At 36.9% G+C, this 23603-nt stretch overlaps 1 protein-coding gene across 1 annotated transcript; it reads right to left on the reverse strand.

The window, feature by feature from the left end:
• Positions 1-1868: 1868 nt before the first annotated feature.
• On the reverse strand, positions 1869-15175 carry trpc2a (transient receptor potential cation channel subfamily C member 2a). Its single transcript, XM_048162106.1, has 13 exons — positions 14986-15175; positions 12263-12955; positions 11772-11975; positions 9446-9610; positions 8977-9151; positions 8607-8807; positions 6102-6264; positions 5933-6025; positions 5655-5847; positions 5352-5479; positions 5168-5237; positions 4946-5078; positions 1869-2821 (listed from the first exon to the last, which is right to left on the reverse strand). Exons 1-13 carry the CDS (start codon positions 14998-15000, stop codon positions 2448-2450), a joined length of 2607 nt encoding a protein of 868 aa, XP_048018063.1. The 5' UTR covers positions 15001-15175; the 3' UTR covers positions 1869-2447.
• Between the last annotated feature and the right edge of the window lie 8428 nt (positions 15176-23603).

Raw genomic sequence — 23603 nt, forward strand, 5'->3', positions numbered from 1 at the left:
CACATTTACAAATTTATATTAGATGTGATTAATCACGATTAATCGCATCTAACATAAAAGTTTGTAAATGGGTGTATACATACATGCACAAACACAAACTAAATCGCAATTAATCACGTCTAATATAAAAGTTTATAAATATGTGTATACATGCACACAAACTTTTGTTAGATGCGATTAATCGCGATTAATCGATTTGACAGCACAAAAAATGCAGGATAGCTTGACATTTCTTTTTAAAAGTAGCACATTTAACTGCACTATTTAAAATCTCTATTCAGGCTGACTTAAGAACTTTTTAGGGCAAAAATACTTTTTTTATAAACTAGTGGATATGTGATTAAAGTACTTTTTTAAAAAAGTTACATTTTCTGCCTCATTTTTGTCACTTAAATCATCTTTTTTTTTTTTTTTTTTTTAACATGACAAGTAAAATAATTCCTCTCAATAAAGTAATATTTTTAAGTTTAATTCCCTTTGAACTTGTTGGCTTGTTTCTGACGCGTAATTTATTCTGACTGTACCACTTTGGTGTCTCAACTCTCAAGGCAACTCATTTTTCCCCCTCATGGAGGTACGGTGTCCCAGCGGGGCCACTCTGCCTGTGTGCAATGAAAGAGTGCAAGGACTCCCCAGGCTTCCGATGCAAACAGCAGGTGTGCAGCAAGCTGTGATTGTGCCCACTGCCACACCAGGGCCCCGGGAACACACACCACAGCTCACGGTTAATTAAAAACAACACCAAAAGCTGACTAATCCCCAGTGAGAGGGAGTGCACCACACTGTGTCAAGTGCTGAATCATCAGGGGACCGCAATCTTACTGCGTTTACTTGAAAATAATGCCATGCTTTCAGTGGGACACCCTCATTCTCGTCATCATTTATGCATTTCGTGCGCTAATTCACAATATAGGCTACATAATGTAAAGATATTTTATTAAATAGGTTTTTATAAACTTCAGGGAATACGTTGGACTCGGCACACGATTCAATCAATGTAATAGCTAAAGAAACATGTTTTAAAGCCCTCAATCACTGTGAAAAATTGCCTCTGCGCCATCTTTCTCCCTGACTGGCTTTTATATATAATTGCTGAACTTCAGATGATGTTTTTGACTTTAAAAGGCACCAAAGGAGCATGCGATATTTGGCACTTTCCACAAATGGGGTACAAAATGGTGCTTGCAACTCTTAAATTTAAGTGAAAGGAGGTGCTTTGTCTTTCAAAAATGTTTTTCACCCATCTCAGGAATTCAAACTAAATATTTGTTTTGTTTTTTTATTTTGTTTTTTAAGTTAATACACTTATATTTTCCAAAAGTGTTTTTAAAAAAGATACACTTTACAGTAAGGTAAGGTTTCATTTGTTAAAATTAGTAAACTACACTAGTAAACCTGAACTAATAATGACCAAAACTTCTACAGCATTTGGTAATCTTAGTACATGTTAAGTAACTAAGATTAATATTGCTGTAGAAGTATTGTTCATTCTTAGATCATAACTAAATTAGTTTACAATAACATTTCATTACTTAAAATTAGTTAAGTGTTACCAGTTTATTTAATGTTTCTAATAGTTGTTCAGAAGTACACTAATGTTAAAAATGTAGGGGTCAGTAAGATTTTTTTTTTTTTAATTGATCAAAATTGATAGTAAATACATTTATAAAAGCTACAAAAATTTGTATTTTAAATAAATGCTGTTCCTTTTAACCTTTTAAAAAATGTATCAGTTTCCACAAAAATAACTGTTTTCAATATTGATAATAATCAGAAATGTTTCTTAAGCAGAAAATCAGCATATTATTATGATTTCTGAAGGATCATGAAGACATGAAGACATAATGATGCTAAAAATTCAGCTTTGAATCACAGGAATAAATTACATTTTACAATATATTCAAATAGAAAACTGTTTTAAGTTGAAATATTTCACAAATTTGCTGTTTTTACTGTATTTTTGTTCAAATAAATGCAGCCTTGATGACAATAAGAAACGTCTTTCAAAAATCATTTGTATCCTATTCGAGGAAAGTGCTTTTTTTGTCATTCATAATCTTAGTATAACAAAGTGTAATCATCTATCAAAGTGAAAATAGTATATGTTTTGTTCATTTTGGTGTTTTATTTTGTGAAAATAAGTTGTATTAAATTTTCCTGGGGTTGTTTTCATTTAAGGCTATTAAAGTTCTTATGATATTTCACAATGTCCATAAGTAAACAGAGCACTCAGCAAATGTATGCATCTATCATGTATTTTTGACATCATCTAAACCTCATTAAATGGATTTATCTGTCTAGGCATTGCAATTTAAATATCAATTATGATACAAATTACATATTAAACTTGACTACAGTATGTCAAATCAGTAATATGAATGTATCTAGAAACTTCTTACTAGATATTTAGTCAGGGAATGGCTGTGTGACACTGCAGTGTTTGTTTCTCATACATCAGGAGTGCTAACAGTCTCAAAAGTAGTTTCTTCTCCTGGGACAGGCTCCACGGGGCCCTCGGACTCGGGCTCCTCCCTCTCCTCTGAGACCATCTCTCCTGATTTGATCTCTTCTTCTTTCTTCTCGTCGTCCTCTTCCTCTGTGTGCTGCGTACCGATGTGCAGACCTGTGTTTTCACACCCCATGGCATCATTCTTATCAAAGTCACGGAAATTGTTTCTTGCCCCCATGATGTATTTGCCCAGAATGTTGGCCTGGTCTGGCTCGCTTTTGCGCCGCCACTGCAGCTTCTGGTGGAAGTCCTTCATCTCGGTGTGCAGCCGGCCGACAACTTTATTCAGCTCGGTAATTCTGTTCCCGACATCTGAGCATCACAACAACAGCAATTACAGTAATGGCAAAGACAATGGCAATGTTCAGAATAGCATATACTCACAATATTGCTGCATGCATAAATGCATGTAATTCCTGGACAACAAACTACAAAGTGTTGCCAAAGTGTTTTTCCTCTACTCCTTCTTTCATTAGATTGGGAGTTTTGAGACATTTTTACACAAAATTGGACTCAAAATATGAAATAACTACTTATTTCTGAGATACACTAGTATTTTTTTTTAAACAAATCTCCCATGCAAGGCTGCATTTACTTGATAAAAAAATACAGTACAATAGTAATATTGTAAAATATCTTTATACTATAACATTTTAAAATGTTTCTGCCTCAGAATAAAAATTAAAAAAAGAAACCATCTTACATTCTGGCTATTTTCCTTCCAATTACGAAGTTTTTTTTATTCTGCAATTCAGACTTTTTAGTCAGAATTGTAGGATACTGTTCCTACAAAATTCGCAATTGCAAGAAAAAAAGTCAGAATTCTGAAATAAAGTTGCAATTACCATTTATATATATATATATGCAACAATTCAGTGACCTGTTCATAAAGACTTCACTTGTTTCATTACTGGATGAATCAGCATTTTTGAATGAATCTTTTGAATTAATGATTCAATGATAAACAATGTAGTTGATACGATCTTTATTTGACAGTTACTTTCACAATAGTTACTTTCAAAAGGTGATTTACTCTATTTTAATAATATATACCATAGACATCAGTGTTTATATTCAAAATTTAAACTTTTATCCCACTACTTCTCTGATAATTTGAATTAACAGAAATAGCGATACTATGAGGTTGAAAAGACTGTTTGTGAAGCTATTTCATACTTATACATGACAACTGCTATCTCTGGCTCAACAGCAGCGCCAGTACAGATCTGAATGTTCTGCTCTGATCATACTTGTCAAAGGTTTAATAGACATAGCTGAATCGTCGTCATTCAGGAATATGATCACATGGGTGTTTGTTTGCGTCAAGATCTCAAACCAACCTTAATCGTGCAGCTCTAGTATGCAGTATACACTGTGTACTGAATTATGATACTGTATGCATTACAAGTGTTGTCACTGAACCAAAGACTATCAAATAAAACAAAACGCGTCACTTGTATTGGTTTGAATTGGAGAGTGCAATGCGCAATATGGCGGAATAAGTTCCGCCTTCTAAATAAGAGCCAATCGCCATTTGGTAAAGTCATCGTGTCACTGCAGCGGCCCTTAGAAGCTCCGGTTGCTATAGAAAAAGTTAGACGTGCACTTCCTATAGAGATGCGCACTTAGGACTGCATATACGCATTAGCTTGATCAGCCTGAAAAATGACGGGGTTTTTTTGTCATGATTTAAACGTTTAGAAACAAAATTTATGAGACAGAGACAGATTTCATTGGTGATTTCAAATATGTAATTTAATCGAAAGCTTGGAGAATTTGATGTCACTTGCAGGCCCAAGAGGTGTTTCAAAGATGGCCGCCAAATGAAATGTCTTTAAAGCAGGAGTGTCCAAACTCGTTTCTGGAGGGCCACTGTCCTGCAGAGTTTAGCTCCACTTTGCCTCAACACACCTGTCTGGAAGTTTCTAGTATGCCTAAGACCTTGAATAGCTGGTTCAGGTGTGTTTAACTGGGGTGGGAGCTAAACTTTGCAGGACAGTGGCCCTCCAGGAGCAGGATTGGACACGTACCCCTGCCTTAAAGGGACTTTGACTGAACCCAAGATGGTCTGAAGTAGCTTAACTATCTAAGTAATGATATATAAGTAAGCATTCAATAATCAGACTCTTATAGTCATGTTGATTTGTAGTAAACATATTATATTCTTTAATTACAGAGACTGTTCCTCTGGAGAAACTTGTGGTGAAGTGTCTTGCTAAAGGAACTCTCCTTCTGGGGTTTGAACCTACGCCCTTGTGGTTACCAGCACATATTTTTGACCACTAGCCTATGCCACAGCACCCTGAACAGGTAATCAATTTTTAGGTAGTTTAATGCTGTTTGTGCCACTCTTAAGGCTTTTTTTTTTTTTTTTTTTTTTCTGAAACACCGCATGCCTTTGGATTATTACCCAGAGATGCCGAAAATATGACCTACCTTTACGCTTGCTCTCTTCAAACTCTCTGCGTGCGGCTTCGATGTAGCGGTGCACTAGAGCCTTGGTCACCTGCAGGCGGTATGGCACTCTGCCCTCACCTTGACCTCCGCTGCTATTCAGGGTATTGCTAGACTAAAAAAAAAGTATGAAAAACACCTCATCAGCCAAATTTAACCAAGAATTATGGAGGATCTAGAGATAGAAACCCCTCAGATACTCACCACAGATGTGATGGGAGGATATTCTGGGGCTTTCTTGTTACAGCAACAGCAAATCTTTTGGAAGATGCTTCTACACAAAACAGCGAGGAACATGAAGGTTACATCTGGTCCTAAATGATCTGAAGTCTGCGGTAAAGAACCTCATAAAAGTTCAAAGTTAGCATTGCTTATGAAGGTGTCTTACCTTAAGACATAAAAGAGAGCTTTTGGAGATGGGATGATATTAAAGGGAACTGGCATAGTGAGACCCTCCCTGAAGTAACTGAGGTAGAGTTTAGAGCGAGCAAACTTCCACTCGACATCTGCATCATCCTGTGAGGAAGAGACGTTTTGTACGAAAGATGCATAAATATGCTTAAAAAGATCTTCATTTGTATTCCATGGGAATGCAGGTTTGAAGCAACATGAATCCTCATGTAAATACTGTCTGTTTTCATTTTGGTTTTCGTTTCCTTACCAAATTGTTTTTCATATAATACATGCTCACCTCAATCCTCTGAAATGAATTGGAGATCATGGCAATAAGCATGTTCAGGAGCACTATGACGATGAGCAGTGTGAATATCCCGTAGAAGATCCTTCCTACAAACTCAGCCAGAGCATAATCAGGCATGTCTACATATTCTTGGTTTGCCATTCCAAACATGGTCCAGAAGAGGAAGTTAAATGTCTCATTAAATCTAAAATGAATACAAGAGACGAATACATTTTTAATTCATCTTCAACTAAACATGTGAAATTGCATGCAAACAAGTTATTAATCACCTGCCAAGATGTGGGGAAACAACATATGGGACGTATATGTTGTTTATTCCACACAAAAATGCTGTTCCAATAATCATGAGGATGAACATGAACCTGTAGAGTAAGAAAAACATTTGATGAAAGCAACTTTAATCGTGATCTCCTCTTGTAAGCAAACCCAAGATCTGACCTCATCATGTCATCGATCATTCTACCCATGGATATCTGCAGGGTTCCCAGGGATTCATGGGCCGGCAGAATGTAGGCAAGACGTGTGAAACTCAGCATGCTGGTCACGGCAAAGAGAGTCTCTGCAATCAGCTGAGGATCCTCCTGTTTCCAGTCCTCTCGTACTATTCAGAAACATGGTAAAATATATACATTAATAATAATAATTGTTTGAAATGTAACTATTTTTACATTATTATTATTTTATTTTAAATGTATATTAAATACATTATATTATTATTAATTATTATTATTATTATTATTATTATTATAAATGTATTTTAAATACATAAATATGTATTTTAAAATAAAAATAAATGCTAAAAATGACAACAATTATACTGCTATTACTACTAATAATACTTGTTATTGTAATAATAATACTAATAAATATTATTAGAATTATTCTGTTTTAAATTAAATAACAATAATTATTGTTTAATATCATGTATTATTATTATTATTATTATTATTATTTATTATTAATTATTATTAATAATAATTTTTTTTATAATTTCATTAATAATAATAATAATAATAATAATAATTCATTTAATTTAAAAAATAATATATATATACTGAATATATATATATATATATATATATATATATATATATATATATATATATATACACATACACACATACATACAGGTGCTGGTCATATAATTAGAATATCATCAAAAAGTTTATTTATTTCATTAATTCCATTCAAAAAGTGAAACTTGTATATTATATTCATTCATTACACACAGACTGATATATTTCAAATGTTTATTTCTTTTCATTTTGATGATTATAACTGACAACTAAGAAAATCCCAAATTCAGTATCTCAGAAAATTAGAATATTGTGAAAAGGTTCAATATTGAAGACACCTGGTGCCACACTCTAATCAGCTAATTAACTCAAAACACCTGCAAAGGCCTTTAAATGGTCTCTCAGTCTAGTTCTGTAGGCTACACAATCATGGGGAAGACTGCTGACTTGACAGTTGTCCAAAAGACGACCATTGACACCTTGCACAAAGAGGGCAAGACACAAAAGGTCATTGCAAAAGAGGCTGGCTGTTCACAGAGCTCTGTGTCCAAGCACATTAATAGAGAGGCGAAGGAAAGGAAAAGATGTGGTAGAAAAAAGTGTACAAGCAATAGGGATAACCGCACCCTGGAGAGGATTGTGAAACAAAACCCATTCAAAAATGTGGGGGAGATTCACAAAGAGTGGACTGCAGCTGGAATCAGTGCTTCAAGAACCACTACGCACAAGACATGGGTTTCAGCTGTCGCATTCCTTGTGTCAAGCCATTCTTGAACAACAGACAGCGTCAGAAGCGTCTCGCCTGGGCTAAAGACAAAAAGGACTGGACTGATGCTGAGTGGTCCAAAGTTATGTTCTCTGATGAAAGTAAATTTTGCATTTCCTTTGGAAATCAGGGTCCCAGAGTCTGGAGGAAGAGAGGAGAGGCACACAATCCACGTTGCTTGAGGTCCAGTGTAAAGTTTCCACAGTCAGTGATGGTTTGGGGTGCCATGTCATCTGCTGGTGTTGGTCCACTGTGTTTTCTGAGGTCCAAGGTCAACGCAGCCATATGCCAGGACATTTTAGAGCACTTCAAGCTTCCTGCTGCTGACCAACTTTATGGAGATGCAGATTTCATTTTCCAACAGGACTTGGCACCTGCACACAGAGCCAAAGCTACCAGTACCTGGTTTAAGGACCATGGTATCCCTGTTCTTAATTGTCTAGCAAACTCGCCTGACCTTAACCCCATAGAAAATCTATGGGGTATTGTGAAGAGGAAGATGCGATATTCCAGACCCAACAATGCAGAAGAGCTGAAGGCCACTATCAGAGCAACCTGGGCTCTCATAACACCTGAGCAGTGCCACAGACTGATCAACTCCATGCCACGCCGCATTGCTGCAGTAATTCAGGCAAAAGGAGCCCCAACTAAGTATTGAGTGCTGTACATGCTCATACTTTTCATGTTCATACTTTTCAGTTGGCCAAGATTTCTAAAAATCCTTTCTTTGTATTGTTCTTAAGTAATATTCTAATTTTCTGAGATACTGAATTTGGGATTTTCCTTAGTTGTCAGTTATAATCATCAAAATTAAAAGAAATAAACATTTGAAATGTATCAGTCTGTGTGTAATGAATGAATATAATATAAAAGTTTCACTTTTTGAATGGAATTAGTGAAATAAATCAACTTTTTGATGATATTCTAATTATATGACCAGCACCTGTGTATGTGTATGTGTATGTATATATGTATATATATATATATATATATATATATATATATATATATATATATATATATATATATATATATATAGTAAGGATATTATATGGATGGTTTTAAAGATTTACTTCACCCAAGTGAAGTTTAGTTTAGTTTTTTGGTGACCTAATCTTTTAAGACAAAACATGTTAAATAAAGCCTCATGTGAGATGTCACCTGTGTTGGTGAAATAGTCACACAGCTCTTGTGTACTGGAGTCCTGACAGAGGAAATATCCCTTTAGCATGATGAGAATGCGCAGTGTGAAGGACGCCAGATACATGCTCAGCACCATCATATCCAGAATGTTCCATAAATCCAAGAAGTAACTCTTTAAACCCTCAAGCCAAACTTCCTTACACTCAAACCAGAAGAAACCTACCAATATAGAAAAATAAAACTTCCTTTTTAGATTATTAGCATGAATAATATTAGCATATTGGCTGTTTATTAGTACTTGTAAAGCACATATTAATGCCTTATTCTGCGTGACCATCTCAAAGGCAATTATTGATTAGACTCAATAATTGAGGTAACACAACCCTACCTGCTACCCATATCATGTGAAGAGAGTTGTGGAGAATGTTCTGCTTTCGGGAGGCAAAATCGCTACGGTAGATCTCCATGAAAATCGACTCCACCAAAAGGGTGATGAGGAACCACATGTATGACGCAGAGTGTAACAGGAACTTAATGACGGGAACCTTCAGCAATTTACCCAGCTGGTAGAACAAATATAAAATTTGCAGTACTTTATATTAAGTAATACATTTTTAACCAGTAAACCTTCAAATTTACAGTGGAATTTAACTGTAAAGTACACTTATTAGATTGTTTTAATGAACAAATATGCCTCTAAAACTCAAGTTATGTGGGCAAAAAAATAAAAAAAATAATGAGTTGTTGTACCTGTTAACCTGTATGAATACTGGGCACATGGGCACATCAGTCTTAGCATTTGATTTCTTGATTATTATGATGTTATTTATCTATGATCACCACTGACTCAAATTTACCTTGGACTTGGGGGCGATCCAGTAGACAAGGCACAGAACCGGCATGGTAATGAAAATCCCCAAAGACACCAGCAGTTTCCAAGCAGTTCGACTTCCCCTCCAACCGGACAGGCTCCCGCACCAAATGGAGGAGAGCACTTGCTGGCAGATGGGATGAGTCACAAACTAGACGAGGAAAACAAACAGTCAGGCCTCCCAGCCAACTGTCAATCAATCAGGCATCCCATACGGCATCAACACAGGGGTCAAACGACTGTGCGCTCTTGAAAGATGATGTTCACATGCCCTGTGTTTCTCCTTAAATCCATCAGTCTGTGTGGGCAGTGTAAGTGCATTACCTGAACCAGGGTTATTATAGTTTACTAAAACTAAAACCATAGAAACAATTCATTACTTGAAATAAAATAAACGTTAACTGAAAAATGGGAGAATATTTATTATAGATAACTGACAAAATTGATAATTCTTATTTTTTTATGGACTATTTCAATATTTATTATAAATTATTTATCTGTGCACATCATTATTTTTTAATTCATGTGCCTTCATATTCTTCAATCAAAATAACTTCCCATCCCTCTTGCAGCACATCTCTTCTCTTTTCTGATGACTTGTTGGAGCGAGGGCGGGATCAACCTGTCACTCACATGGGATGCACCAATAGCAAACCACAACCATCCAATTAATTTCCCATGGACAAAAACAGGTCCCGGCCTACCATTTTTTCTGTTCAAGAGGCCATTCACTCGGATATATGTCACAATAGGGGAGAAAAGACTAAGACTTCCATTTTTCGCCAACTTTAACTTGATGTACTAAAACTAAAATGAAAATAAAAATGAATAAAAACTAGATTATTTTTTAAACATTAAAAAAAAAAAAAACCTAATAATAAAGACAAAAACAACAAAATGACTAAAAATGTAACTAAAACTAACAATTTCCATGAAAATGGAAACTATAAAAATAAAAACGCAAAATATCAATAACTATAATCTTAATAATACTAAAATAACACTGACCCGAACTCCACTAACTATCAGATTTAACTTATTGATTTTATTTTATTTCATTTTATTTTTGAGGAAAAGACTTAAAGGGTTAGCTCACCCAAAAAATGAAATTTCTGTCATTAATTACTCACCCTCATGTCGTTCCCCGTAAGACCTTCGTTCATCTTTGGAACACAAATTAAGATATTTTTGATGAAATCCGATGGCTCAGTGAGGCCTCCATTGCCAGCAAGATAATTAACACTTTCAGATGCCCAGAAAGCTACTAAAGACGTATTTAAAACAGTTCATGTGACTACAGTGTAAGCGATGAGAATACTTTTTGTGCACCAAAGAAAAAAAATATGCAGCTGGCAATGCATCGGATTTTATGAAAAATATCTTAATTTGTGTTCTGAAGATGAATGAAGGTCTTGCGGGTGTGGAACAACATGAGGTTGAGTAATTAATGACAGAATATTAATTTTTGGGTGAAAAAAGGTGCAGTGAGCGATTTCTGAGATACACTGTTGAAAGTGGATCAGACCGAGTAGCACAACACACTAGTAGCCAATCAGCAGTAGGGGGCGTGTCCACTCATAATGGGGGAGGAGAGAGAGCGAGCAAGAGGGATATTTGAAGAAAGACTGTAGAAAGAGAGATGGCTGAGAGACATTACAAAAGAGAAAAAGTCAGAAGAATATCTCTGGGAAAAGAAGGGATTTGATCAAGCAAGAGCTTTAGGACCGACTTTAATATTAGAAAAGCTTTCCAGCACTGGAGAGACCTAAGCGGGAAAGCCTGAAAATGGACGCCGAGGTTGCATTGCTCCATGCTTGAGTAACATTGGTTTTGCTATGTGTAACAGAACCAAGATATGCTGTTGTAATGTTAGCTAACAGGACAGTTTTGAGTGTCATTGTTTGTCTGGAGCTGCTGTGATGCTGGCAACCAACTCTTGCTTGTACAGTATATACTCTTGTGTACTATATGTTTTTTGTTCTTACTTTTCATTTGTTTGTCATCTTCACATTATTTTTTGCAAATCATTATTTTGCTTCGCTTCAGCAATGATAAAGAGACATCCACTCTTGCATTGCATGTTCATTAATTTTGGGGTGGAGCAATGAAGAGGGGTGTGTTTGTTTGTGTTGATTTCATCAACAGTGTTTCTCAGAAATCACTTACTGCACCTTTAATATATATATATATATATATATATATATATATATATATATATATATATATATTTATTTATTTATTTTTTATTTTTTTTTTTAATTGTTGCTTATATTGCATACATCAGTTACTGCAATTGAGCCAAGATGACTTACCTGTTTTTGATTGTAGTTGACTGCCAGGCGAAGGCGAGCAAGGTTGGGGATGCCTTCCTCAAATGTCTGTTCATCTAGTTCTTCATCCTCGCTGTCCTCCTCAGCACTGTTGAGGATTGTGGAGACCTCGCTCTGGTTCCTGCACATTCCCAGAAGCTCCACTGCAAACTCCTGACACAGCAGTTCCAAAGCCAGGTACTGAGGCTAAACATCGATAAAGAGTTTTGAGAAAGTAAATTTTGTGAGCTGTAAGCTCATTGGCTGCAGATGTGACATGAACCAATCAGCTTGTGCAGGTTGTTAACACTGTAAGTATCATCAGCTTGTGTTAAGGACCAATCAGCCTGCGCCATATAGAGTTTCATGACAGAACTAGGCATTTGCAAAAATGCGTTCATGAAAAACAAACAATTTGACTTCGACAATTTGTCTTTTGAATTTGTTATTTGTGATGTTTTCAGTAAATTAATGACCATTTTTTCTAAGCTCACCTTGAATTCTGGTTCTTTCTTAGACAGTTTGCGCAGTTCTCGGCTGTGGTGGAAAGCGCTGAGCATGGCGTCTTCTGAGGTGATCGACAAATATGCGCGGCTGGCGATGCCTCTGTACGTATTTATACGGGACAGCGAGAACTTGAGCAGGTCGTATTGTCTGCCGTTACGGCACTCCAGGCACACGCACGAGATTGAGTGAGGCATAGGAATATCATGACCTCTCTGGGTCAGCATCATTACGATCTCATACAGGTCCTTCTGGCAGGCCAAGGTTAGTGGCGTCACTCCGGGTGCAAACTGAGAATCGTCGATGGAGTGGTCGAAGATGGCCATGCTAAAGGAGCGAACGTCCATCTTATTGCCTTTTTCTTGATCCAGGCGGTCCAGGAGGTGTTTGACGAATCTGGGCTGGTTGGTGTCGACAGCCACCAGTAGAGCTTCATGGATCTGACGGAAGTCAAACTTGACACCCAAAAGAAGGGAAGTCATGATGTCTTCACTGCCCAGTCGGATGGAGAGGTTCAAGGCTTCCCTCCATAACCGATCCTCAGACTCGTCCAGTTGACGGATGATCCCATCACCAAGGGAGAGGAGATTGTCCACCCAGGCCATGTTGCCCTCTTGGATGGCAGGGATCAGCTCTGGTGGAAAGTGAAGCTTTTTGTTCACAATCTCCCGCCAATTGTCTGTCTGTTCAAAGAGACGGGAACACGGGAGGTGTTAAAAACACCCACCAAACCATCATTAGACAATGAAACCAATCATTAGACAATGAACCTCAAGAAGCAAACCAAAAAAGTTTTAGTTTAATATTGTATGTTTAGATTTATTACTCACATTTTAAAGGTGCCCTAGAATCAAAAATTGAATATATCTTGGCATAGTTGAATAACAAGAGTTCAGTACATGGAAAAGACATACATTGAGTTTCAAACTCCATTGCTTCCTCCTTCTTATGTAAATCTCATTTGTTTAAAAGACCTCCAGAAAACAGGCGAATCTCAACATAACACCGACTGTTACGTAACAGTCGGGATCATTAATATGTACGCCCCCAATATTTGCATATGTCAGCCCATGTTCAAGGCATTAGACAAGGGCAGCCAGTATTAACGTCTGGATCTGTGCACAGCTGAATCATCAGACTAGGTAAGCAAGCAAGAACAATAGCGAAAAATGGCAGATGGTGCAATAATAACTGACATGATCCATGATTACATGATATTTTTAGTGATATTTGTAAATTGTCTTTCTAAATGTTTCGTTAGCATGTTGCTAATGTACTGTTAAATGTGGTTAAAATTACCATTGTTTATTACTGTATTCACAGGAGACAAGAGCCGTCGCTATTTTCATTATTTAAACACTTGCAGTCTGTATAATTCATAAACACAACTTCATTCTTTATAAATCTCTCCAACAGTGTGTAATGTTAGCTTTAGCCACAGAGCATACTATCAAACTCATTCAGAATCAAATGTAAACATCCAAATAAATACTATACTCACATGATCCGAAGCATGCATGCAGTATGCATGACGAACATCTTGTAAAGATCCATTTGAGAGTTATATTAGCTGTGTGAACTTTGTTTATGCACTGTATTATAGTCGAGAGCTCGGGGGGGCAGGGAGCACGAGATTTAAAGGGCCAGCAGCCCCTGAATCGGTGCATAGTTAATGATGCCCCAAAATAGGCAGTTAAAAAAAATTAATTAAAAAAAAAAATCTATGGGGTATTTTGAGCTGAAAATTCACAGACACATTCAGGGGACACCTTAGACTTATATTACATCTTGTGAAAGAATGTTCTAATGGCACTGGTGACACTTTTTTAGTGTATTTTCACCATGAAATTATATAAATTATATATATATATAAATTGCATAAATTACACTGGCATTCAAAAGTTTTTTACATTTTTTTTTTTCAATGAAAGTAATACTTTCTGAAAAAAATGACAGGTAAAGACATGTATAATGTTACAAAAAAAATTCAAATTCAAAACAAATCAAATTAATTCAGCTTCCACAAAAATATTAAGCAGCAACATTGATTATAAGAAGAAATGTTCCCTTACAAATACAAATCAGCATATTAGAATGTAAAATAAATAAAATTAAAATAAAAATTAAAAAAGCTTAAAAATTAAGCTTTGCCATCACAGAAATAAATTACATTTTAAAATTTATTTGACTGTAAAACTGTTTTCTATTTGAATATATTTTAAAATGTAATAATATTTCATAGTATTGCATTTTTTACTATATTTTCTAATCAAATGGATGCAGCTTTGGTGAGCATAAGACACTTTTGAACGGTAGTGGTATATATACCTAAATTATATAAATTATGAATTGAATTCACCAGTTAGATAATAACATTTCTGAAATGGACAGTTGCAACTCTAAATTCTAATTACTATTAATATATTCATTAATATAGAATTTGAATCTATATTGTTTATAAACTACTTTTAGAATTATTTTTAAAAATGTAACTGTTATTAAACATTGGTATCTTTTTACCATATTGCCACAGTTTTATAAAACCAATAAGTCACTCAAATCCATTGGTTACAGTGATTTTACCACAGGTAGGGTCCTTTTAGGCCCTCCACTTTATGTTGTGCCTAAAAACACCCTTTATTTGTAATACAAATTCACTTTTGGAGCTTATTGCATAATGACTTGCATTGAAATCTAAACATCTGAAACTCACCGTAAGGTTTTCCATATTCTTTATTGGAGCGCCTCAAATCAGTCAGCTTCTCTTGAGAAAGACGTCAGACCAAAATAGCGAGCAGCTCTCTCATGTCAGCTTGAGAGGTGAATCCAGAAAGGAACAATATGATTGTCACCTCCAAGACCCGTTTAGTGATTTTGTGCCACTGTACCAGCCTTGTTTTTGTCTACTGATGTATCATCTTGTTCTGGGAATTAGCCTGTACCACCCACTCAGCACCAATAACAGAGATGCTCCCCAAGGAGAACACTCATTAGCACACAGTACTGTTGCATTTCATTTGGATAATTACAGTTTATGTTCTGCTTTTACAATGCAACTTCTGTGGCTTGATACGCTATTGAGCTCTAATAATGTTTAATGATTCTTGTCATGCTTAAAAAAAACAAGCTGGACCATGAAATCTTGGGGAAAATTAGGGAAAGTTATTTTTAAAAGTAATGTGTTACAATATAGCATCACTCCCTAAAAAAAGTAACTAATTACATTACTTGGTTACTTTTTATGGAATGTAATGTTACATTAATTTTTCTTACCTGTCTGAGGCTGGCTCTATTCCACACGTCCTGATATTGCTGAGTTAGATGCGTTCCTGGGTCAACATATTTTGTTGATCCTGGAACAACATTCTAGTCTGAAAATTTTGTCTTAACCCTATTCCTACCCCTAAACCTAACCCTACCCATAAGTTATCCCAAAAACCAGAGGGAAATGATAGATGAATAACACTGATGTAGAAGCACCAATTCATGATTTTAAGCCTAAACTTGACATAATCTGTAAACTGTAAACCCTCAAATCTGACTGGTTGATTTGAATGTTGTTCCAGGATCAACAAAAATGTTGACTCAGGAACATGTTGAACTCAGCAAAATCAGGTTATGCCTCTATTCCAGGCCTTGCAGGTGTTTTTTTTTTTTTTTACCGAGAAGTTCTTTGTAAGTGTTTAACACAGTAATGCGTTCATAAAAATAGCCCCTATATAACATACATTTTCTTTCAAAAACATATTTCGAAATATTATTATATTCTGAACACTTAGAATATTTCCTGATTCTAGAACTATGAATGTCATACAAAAGATCTCTTAACATTACTTTTAACTGCACAACTCTTTTTATTGAAAGTTGAAAGTAATGTGTTTTGTTATTTTTTTTTTATTTTTTTTGTCACCGCGCACACATTAGCGCTCATGTGACTACATTATGGAGAAGATAGAGTATTTTGATTCAATTAAGCAAATTAAAAGTACTGAAAAGTAATGTGCATTAACGTGTCAATTCATAAAGTAATGTGTTACTTTACTTGTTACACTAAAAAAGTAATCTGATTACATAAAGCACATTACTTGCAATGCATAAACCCCAACACTGACCATCGACATACTCAGGCATAACATTATGACCACCTTCCTAATATTGTGTTTGTCCCCCTTTTGCTGCCAAAACAACCCTGGCCCGTCAAGGCATGGACTCCACTAGACCCCTGAAGGTGTGCTGTGGTATCTGCACCAAGATGTTAGCAGCAGATCCTTTAAGTCCTGTAAGTTTGAGGTGGAGCCTCCATGAATTGGACTTGTTTGTTCAGCACATCCCACAGATGCTCCATTGGATTGAGTTCTGGGGAATTTGGAGGCCAAGTCAACACCTCAAACTCGCTGTGCTCCTCAAATCTTTCCTGAACAATTTTTGCTTTGTGGTAGAGCGCATTATCCTGCTGAAAGAGGCCACAGCCACCAGGGAATACCGTTTCCATGAAAGGGTGTACATGGTCTGCAACAATGCTTAGGTAGGTGGTACGTGCCATCCATATGGATGACAGGACCCAAGGTTTCCCAGCAGAACATTGCCCAAAGCATCACACTGCCTCCTCCGGCTTGCCTTCTTCCCATAGTGCATCCTGGTGCAATGTGTTCCCCAGGTAAGCGATGCACATGCACCCGGCCATCCATGTAATGTAAAAGAAAACGTGATTCTTCAGACCAGGCCACCTTCTTCCACTTGCTCCGTGGTCCAGTTCTGATGCTCACATGCCCACTGTTGGTGCTTTCGGTGGTGGACAGGTGTCAGCATGGGCACCCTGACTAGCCTGTGGCTATGTAGCCCCATACGCAACAAACTGAGATGTGTATTCTGTGTATTCTGACACCTTTCTATCAGAACCAGCATTAACTTCTTGAACAATTTGTGCTACAGTAGCTATATTGCTGCCTAATATATCCCACCCACTAACAGGTGCCGTGATGAAGAGATAATCAGTGTCATTCACTTCACCTGTCAGTGCTCATAATGTTATGCCTGATTGGTGTATAGTACAAGACGGCATATTAGGTTCTCTGCTACCACAATGCATGTGTTGGCATTGCTTTGTAGCTTGTCAAGCTTGGTTTATGCTAAACTTATCTGAACTTGATTAGCATGGAAAGGGTTTCTCTGAAAGCACACAAACAAAGGCATTAATCATTACAGAGCCATGTCGCCTCCATCTCAGTCGTCATGATAATCAATTGATTATGACCCTTTGCCACTTCTTTTACCGGCCTAATTTCGAGAAGTACACCCTACGTCCTTTAGAATGTGGCAAATTAATTACCCCGATGGAGTCTGGTGGCCCTGTCAAACCCCGTCTGGAATCACGCTCCGCTGCGGCAGCTGACAGCGCCGACCCGCTCCGCCTTTGCAATTCTAATGAGTGGTCATTCATCAGCCTCTGACGGCTGGACAATCCACTTGATGTTTAAATCTGCTGATAATATCAAAAACATGCACTTGCCGTAATCCGCAAATTATTACTTAACTGTCGATCATATTAGTTTGAACGAGTAAACAGGATTTATAGGACTACTCTGCACATTCATACATTTATAAAAACCACTGAGATTTTACAGAGATTCTTCAAGTAGTTAGCAGTTCGTTTTAGAGTAATTCCAGTGGTTTCCTTTTTAGGATACAACGGTTTAATGCAATTACTGCTGTTATTAATTGGTTTACATTTACTTGCATTACAGCACTATATCATCAGTCTTGCTTGGAAGGTAATGATGACAAATGCATCGGCTTATACAATATGAGACTTGTAAACCATGACTTTGTTTTTTCATGGTCGGGTTTAAATCTCATGTTGGAGAGATTGATTAAGGAGTTTTGTTGCTGCTGTTAAATTGGGGATAATTGCTTTGTTTTAATTAACATTAGAAAGTGGAGAATGGAATAATGTGGTGGACTGTAGCATAAAGTTCTGGAACATTTTACATTTTCTACAGTGTTATATTTGAATACCATTCAGAAATATTTGTATATGTTCGTATTATATGTCAGGTGCAAGATGTGAGGTGAAAAGTGCTAAATTGTATATTGTCAACAAGACTCTTAGGGTGTATTCACACCTGTCTTGTTTAGTTCGACTGAATCGAACTCAAGTTCGTTTCCCCCCTTGGTGCGGATCTTTTGGGCAGGTGTGAATACAGCAATAACACTCAAATGCGGACCAGACAAGCATACAGAGACCCAGTTGAAGAGGTGGTCTCGGTCTGGTTGCAAACGAAATCTGGTACGATTCTCTGCTGGAGAATTTCTTTCCAATGAATGGATGACCTTAGCACAAGTGTGGTTTTGTTTACAAATTTTGGTTCACTTGCAAAAAGGGCAGTGTAAAAGCAAACCACACCAAACAACAACAAAAAATCAATGTTGTATTTGGTCCGGACAAAAGCAAATGAATTAGTGGACTTTCCAAGTGTGAATACACCCTTATGCCGAGTTCAGACTGCATGATTTTCAAAGTAGTCGGGTCACTGTTCTTTTCACACTGCATGACTATCTTGGCCAGCGTTCAGTCGCTGATGTGTTCAAACTGCACGATGGATCGGCGACAGAAGGTTTCACACTGCATGACTTTACAATAGCAAGAATCGCCGACAACTCTGTCTGGCACGCAAACTACGTTTCACAACCAAACATACGTTTCACAACCAAACATACGTGAGATGTGACAAGGAAACAACGCGCGCAAGACCAGAGTTCTCAAGTGAGACTGGCCCTGCATCTCAATCAGCTCCCCGAGCTCCCTAGGTCGTGAATCAGTATATAATGAAAGTGAATGTGGCTGATTCCCTGATCAGTGCCCTGACTACTGAACTAGGGAGCTGATTGAGACACACGGTGGGATTATTATTAAAAGTAGTAGCCCGCAAGAAGCTTGAAATACGAATTGCCTGTGCGCTGATTGTGTGTTCTGCAATGACAGTTGGAACTAAATAAATAACTTTTCAATGTGCTGCTGTTGCGGATGGTCAAGCAAATGTTTGTGCTTTGGTTCTGTTTGATAGAATTGTAATGTTTATGTGTACGAAGCCATGCTTGGTGATATTGTGGTCTATAACTCCTCCCCGAACTCCCCGCTGCTCTGTATCTTGCTCTCTCATTGGCTGTCGGTCATCGCCGATGTAGTTTTCAGTCAGAACACTTTTCACACAGCAGGATTTTGAATCGCCGACAGGTCCAGATATTTAGCATGCCAAATATCTCACGGGTGTCGGCGACTCGTCGGCGATTCTCTCAGATCGCGTTTTTGCTCATTCACACTGCGTGATTGTCACTCGCGTGAACGAGCACCGATTTGCCTGTGATTTCAGGCATTTGTCGGCGATTTCTCAAAACCTGTCGGTGAGCCAAAATCGGGGCTAAAATCGTGCAGTCTGAACTCGGCTTTAGAAGGAATGACAACTAGTCTCGTGACTGACGGCAGAAGGTCCGTTTTCATTGGCCAAAGACCGCTCAGGAGGACATTTGACTGACATGTAAAGCAACCAATCACAGTTTGTTTTTTGTTCCACGTTATGTTTAGGGGCGTGAAAATGTCGATGTCCCTACAATAACATTCCGGTGTACATCTAATAAATTATTCATTCAAGAACGTTGCGCAAGTTTACTGCAACAGTGGAGCTCCGAACTTCACATATTTTTGAATCTCCATTGTTTAGCTGATCGTGGAAAGCGTTCATCATCACAGTTGTAAACATGACATTCTTCTTCCACAAGGGGGTTTGGCGTCACAGCATTTGTTTCCAATTCAACCAACCAGATGATGACTTTGAAAATGAAGTAATTCCAGTTAAGTGTGCCATATGCATCAGATGTTCAGCCAGCGGATCTGAGGCTGAGACTAAGGGGCCGTTTACACAACACCGTTTTCAACTAAAAATGTAAATGCGTTTTGGCTGTTCATTTACACGACAACGGCGTTCTGGGTGCCTGAAAACGTAAGCTTTTGAAAATGGGTTTCAAAGTGCAAGTTTCCATGTCTCCATGTAAACAACAAAAACGCAAATCTGTGAAAACGATGACGTCATGCACATGCACATAAACTTATTTCTTATTAAATGTGGCCTTATATTAAAACATACCCTAAATGACAACAGATTAGTGCAGAGAGTAGTTATTCTGCTAAAATCTTTGTTTTTAAATCCTTAGGTCAGCTTTTCCATAAAATACCTTTGATAAATTTGTTTAAAATAACATTTAATTAAAAAAAAAAATCTGAAAGTAAGGCCTTTTTTATTTGAGTTTTATTTGTTTATTTTAGCTCTTTAGAGATTGAGAGATTGATTAAGGAGTTTTGTTGCTGCTGTTAAATTGGGGATAATTGCTTTGTTTTAATTAACATTAGAAAGTGGAGAATGGAATAATGTGGTGGACTGTAGCATAAAGTTCTGGAACATTTTACATTTTCAAGATATTTTTATACCATTCAGTATTTGTATATGTTCATTTATATGTCAGGTGCAAGATGTGAGGTGAAAAGTGCTAAATTGTATATTGTCAACAAGGTCAATTCACACCTGTCTTGTTTAGTTCGACTGAATCGAACTCAAGTTCGTTTCCCCCTTGGTGCGGATCTTTTGGGCAGGTGTGAATACAGCAATTGCGGATACAGAACCCAGTTGAAGAGGTCAAGCGAAATTGGTACGATTCTCTGCTGGAGAATTTCTTTCCAATGAATGGATGACCTTAGCACAAGTGTGGTTTTGTTTACAAATTTTGGTTCACTTATGTGAAAGTCAACGGTATTGCTCATTTTATAATATTAGCTTGTAATTAGGATGATGGATGCCTTATTGAATTTAATGCCAGATATTAAAGGATTAGTTCACTTTCAAATAAAATTTTCCAGGTTTCCAAGATGTTCAGAAAAAGAAATTAAGGTTTTTGATGAAAACAACTCCTTATTACAGTCCAAACGGTTGAAGATCAACATTACAGTGCAGCTTCAAAGGGCTTTAAACGATACCAGACGAGGAATAAGGGTCTTATCTAGCAAAACGAACGGTCATTTTTGAAAAAAATGTAAATTAATATGCTTTTTATAAACAAATGATCACCTTCCAAGTGGTTTCGCCAAAACCGCACTTTCGTATTCTTCAAAAAGCTTATGCTATATGTCCTACACCTTCCCTACTCAACTTACAGAACGAACGCAGCGCCAGTTCCATTTTTTCCGTAAGTAGAATAGGGAAGGCGTAGGACATACAGCGTAAGCTTTTTGAAGAATAATACTGGAATGTTTTCATCAAAAACCTAATTTCTTTTCAACTGAAGAGAGAAGGACACGAACATCTTGGATGACATGGGGGTGAGTAAATTATCAGGAAAATTTTATTTGAAAGTGGACTAATCCTTTAATATGGTACTATACACTTTATTTGGCCAGGTTTATTTTAAACAATATGTACCAGGTCTCTGCTCCATCTCTAATAGTTCCTTTGCCTGAAGAAGGTTGAATATCCCCCGTTTTAAGATCTTACAAGGTTACTGATAAACATTTTATCACTTTTGTTTTCCCAGGGAATCAAACCCATGACCTTGATGTTGCTAACACCATTATGTACCAGTTGAGCTTCACTTCACTCAAAGAATAGCTGTTTCAATTGAATGGCTCTCCTCCACCGAGCCGTTCAAAGCAAGAATCGTGTAAGTATTCAAGTCAAACATTAAATGCATTTAAAGGCAAGTTAATTTGAGAGTGAGACAGGCCGGCACAAATCCCAAACAATGAGTCTGAAGGAAGCTGTGCAGATGCAGGGCCACCTAATCAAATTGTATTCATTAAGTCTGTTGAAATGACAGAAGCTTTTACTTCACTTCTATTGGATTACCAGGAATGCAGCTCTCTTATGACAATATGCATTATCGAAACAATCTCTCTCCTCCTCCTTTACTCTCTTTTGCCTCATCCTCATCCTTTCTCTCTCCATCTCCCTGGATGACTTTCTTGGGTTCTCTCTCTCTCTCGCTCACTCTCTCTTGCGAGCTCCATCTCTCCCCATCTCTCCCTCGCTTTGCAGATGGGATGAGCCTGGGAGGAAGGCAGAGTGCTTTGCCAGTTGTGTGTGAGAGAGGGCAGGAATTCCAACCGTGCGCAAACTATTCCGAGAGCAGCTTCCCTCGTGCACAGGAAATACATCGCAAATGTGTTTTCAAGCAATGCTTTGAAGATACCTGCTGATAGAGGTAAGCTAGGCGAGAGGAAGTTCATCTATGTCTGTGCATGTGGTTGTCACATGGTTGTGTTGATGGAAGTCAGTCACAGTGCTCTCACATTAGTCTTACATTACTGTTGAGTGCACTTTAGACTGGATATTACATGCTATTCTATATCATTGATTCATACAGTATGTGGTCTGTCAGTTTTCTGCTTTGGTACATGTCAACTTTCATTGTTGGAGTTTATGCAAATCTGCTGTCAGTCTCTGTAAGTACATGAAGACTGAATTTAAGGAGCATCTTGATGGATTGGTGTGTTCTTGGCCAGATTCTCCCCACCACTGTGGTAGACATTTGCTAGTTGTTGTTGTTTTCTAAAACTCTCACGTAGGGCCAAGTATTGCAGAGGTTCCAGAATTGTATGTATGATTACAGAAGAGTTTGTTGCTTGGAGACACATAAGCCTTGTTGCTTTGGCTTCTTTTGGAACTACTTTCATTGGTGGAGGAAAAAGCAACCGGCCAGATTTCTTTTGAATTTTTTTAATATTAATTTTTTTGATTTATGGAACAGAATCACAGTCATGCAGATACTCACTCTCATTGATATTTCTTAAAATGAGTAGTCTGGCTTCTGACTGGTTAATATAGCTATGACACAAACACCTGTTCACCATATGCAGTGATTCATAGTGTGTATATGGTGTATTTTTTTTTTCATTTTCTTATGTCAGAGCCCTTCCCAGTGGAAGGATACCTCTTGATAAATTTTAAAGCCATTATTTTATTTTTTATTTTTATTATATTAATCATATTTATTTATTCATTTATATATGTTTTAGTTTTATTTTTTAGTTCTTTATTTTATATAGGCTCATTTATATAATATTAGCTTGTTTTGTGATATATGTATTATTGACGTGGGCTTATTCAGATGCATTTTGCGTTTTATTTTATGTAGGTTTATTTATATCATATTAATTTTATTTTTTAAATGTATCATTTTCATCACAAATATCCCAGATATTAGTAATGAATGCGTTTTATTTTATTATGTAGGAATATTTATATAATACTAGCTTATGTTTTAATGTATTTTTTTTATAAATATGGG

Source organism: Megalobrama amblycephala, linkage group LG16, assembly GCF_018812025.1.
Source record: "Megalobrama amblycephala isolate DHTTF-2021 linkage group LG16, ASM1881202v1, whole genome shotgun sequence".
Lineage (NCBI taxonomy): Eukaryota > Metazoa > Chordata > Actinopteri > Cypriniformes > Xenocyprididae > Megalobrama > Megalobrama amblycephala.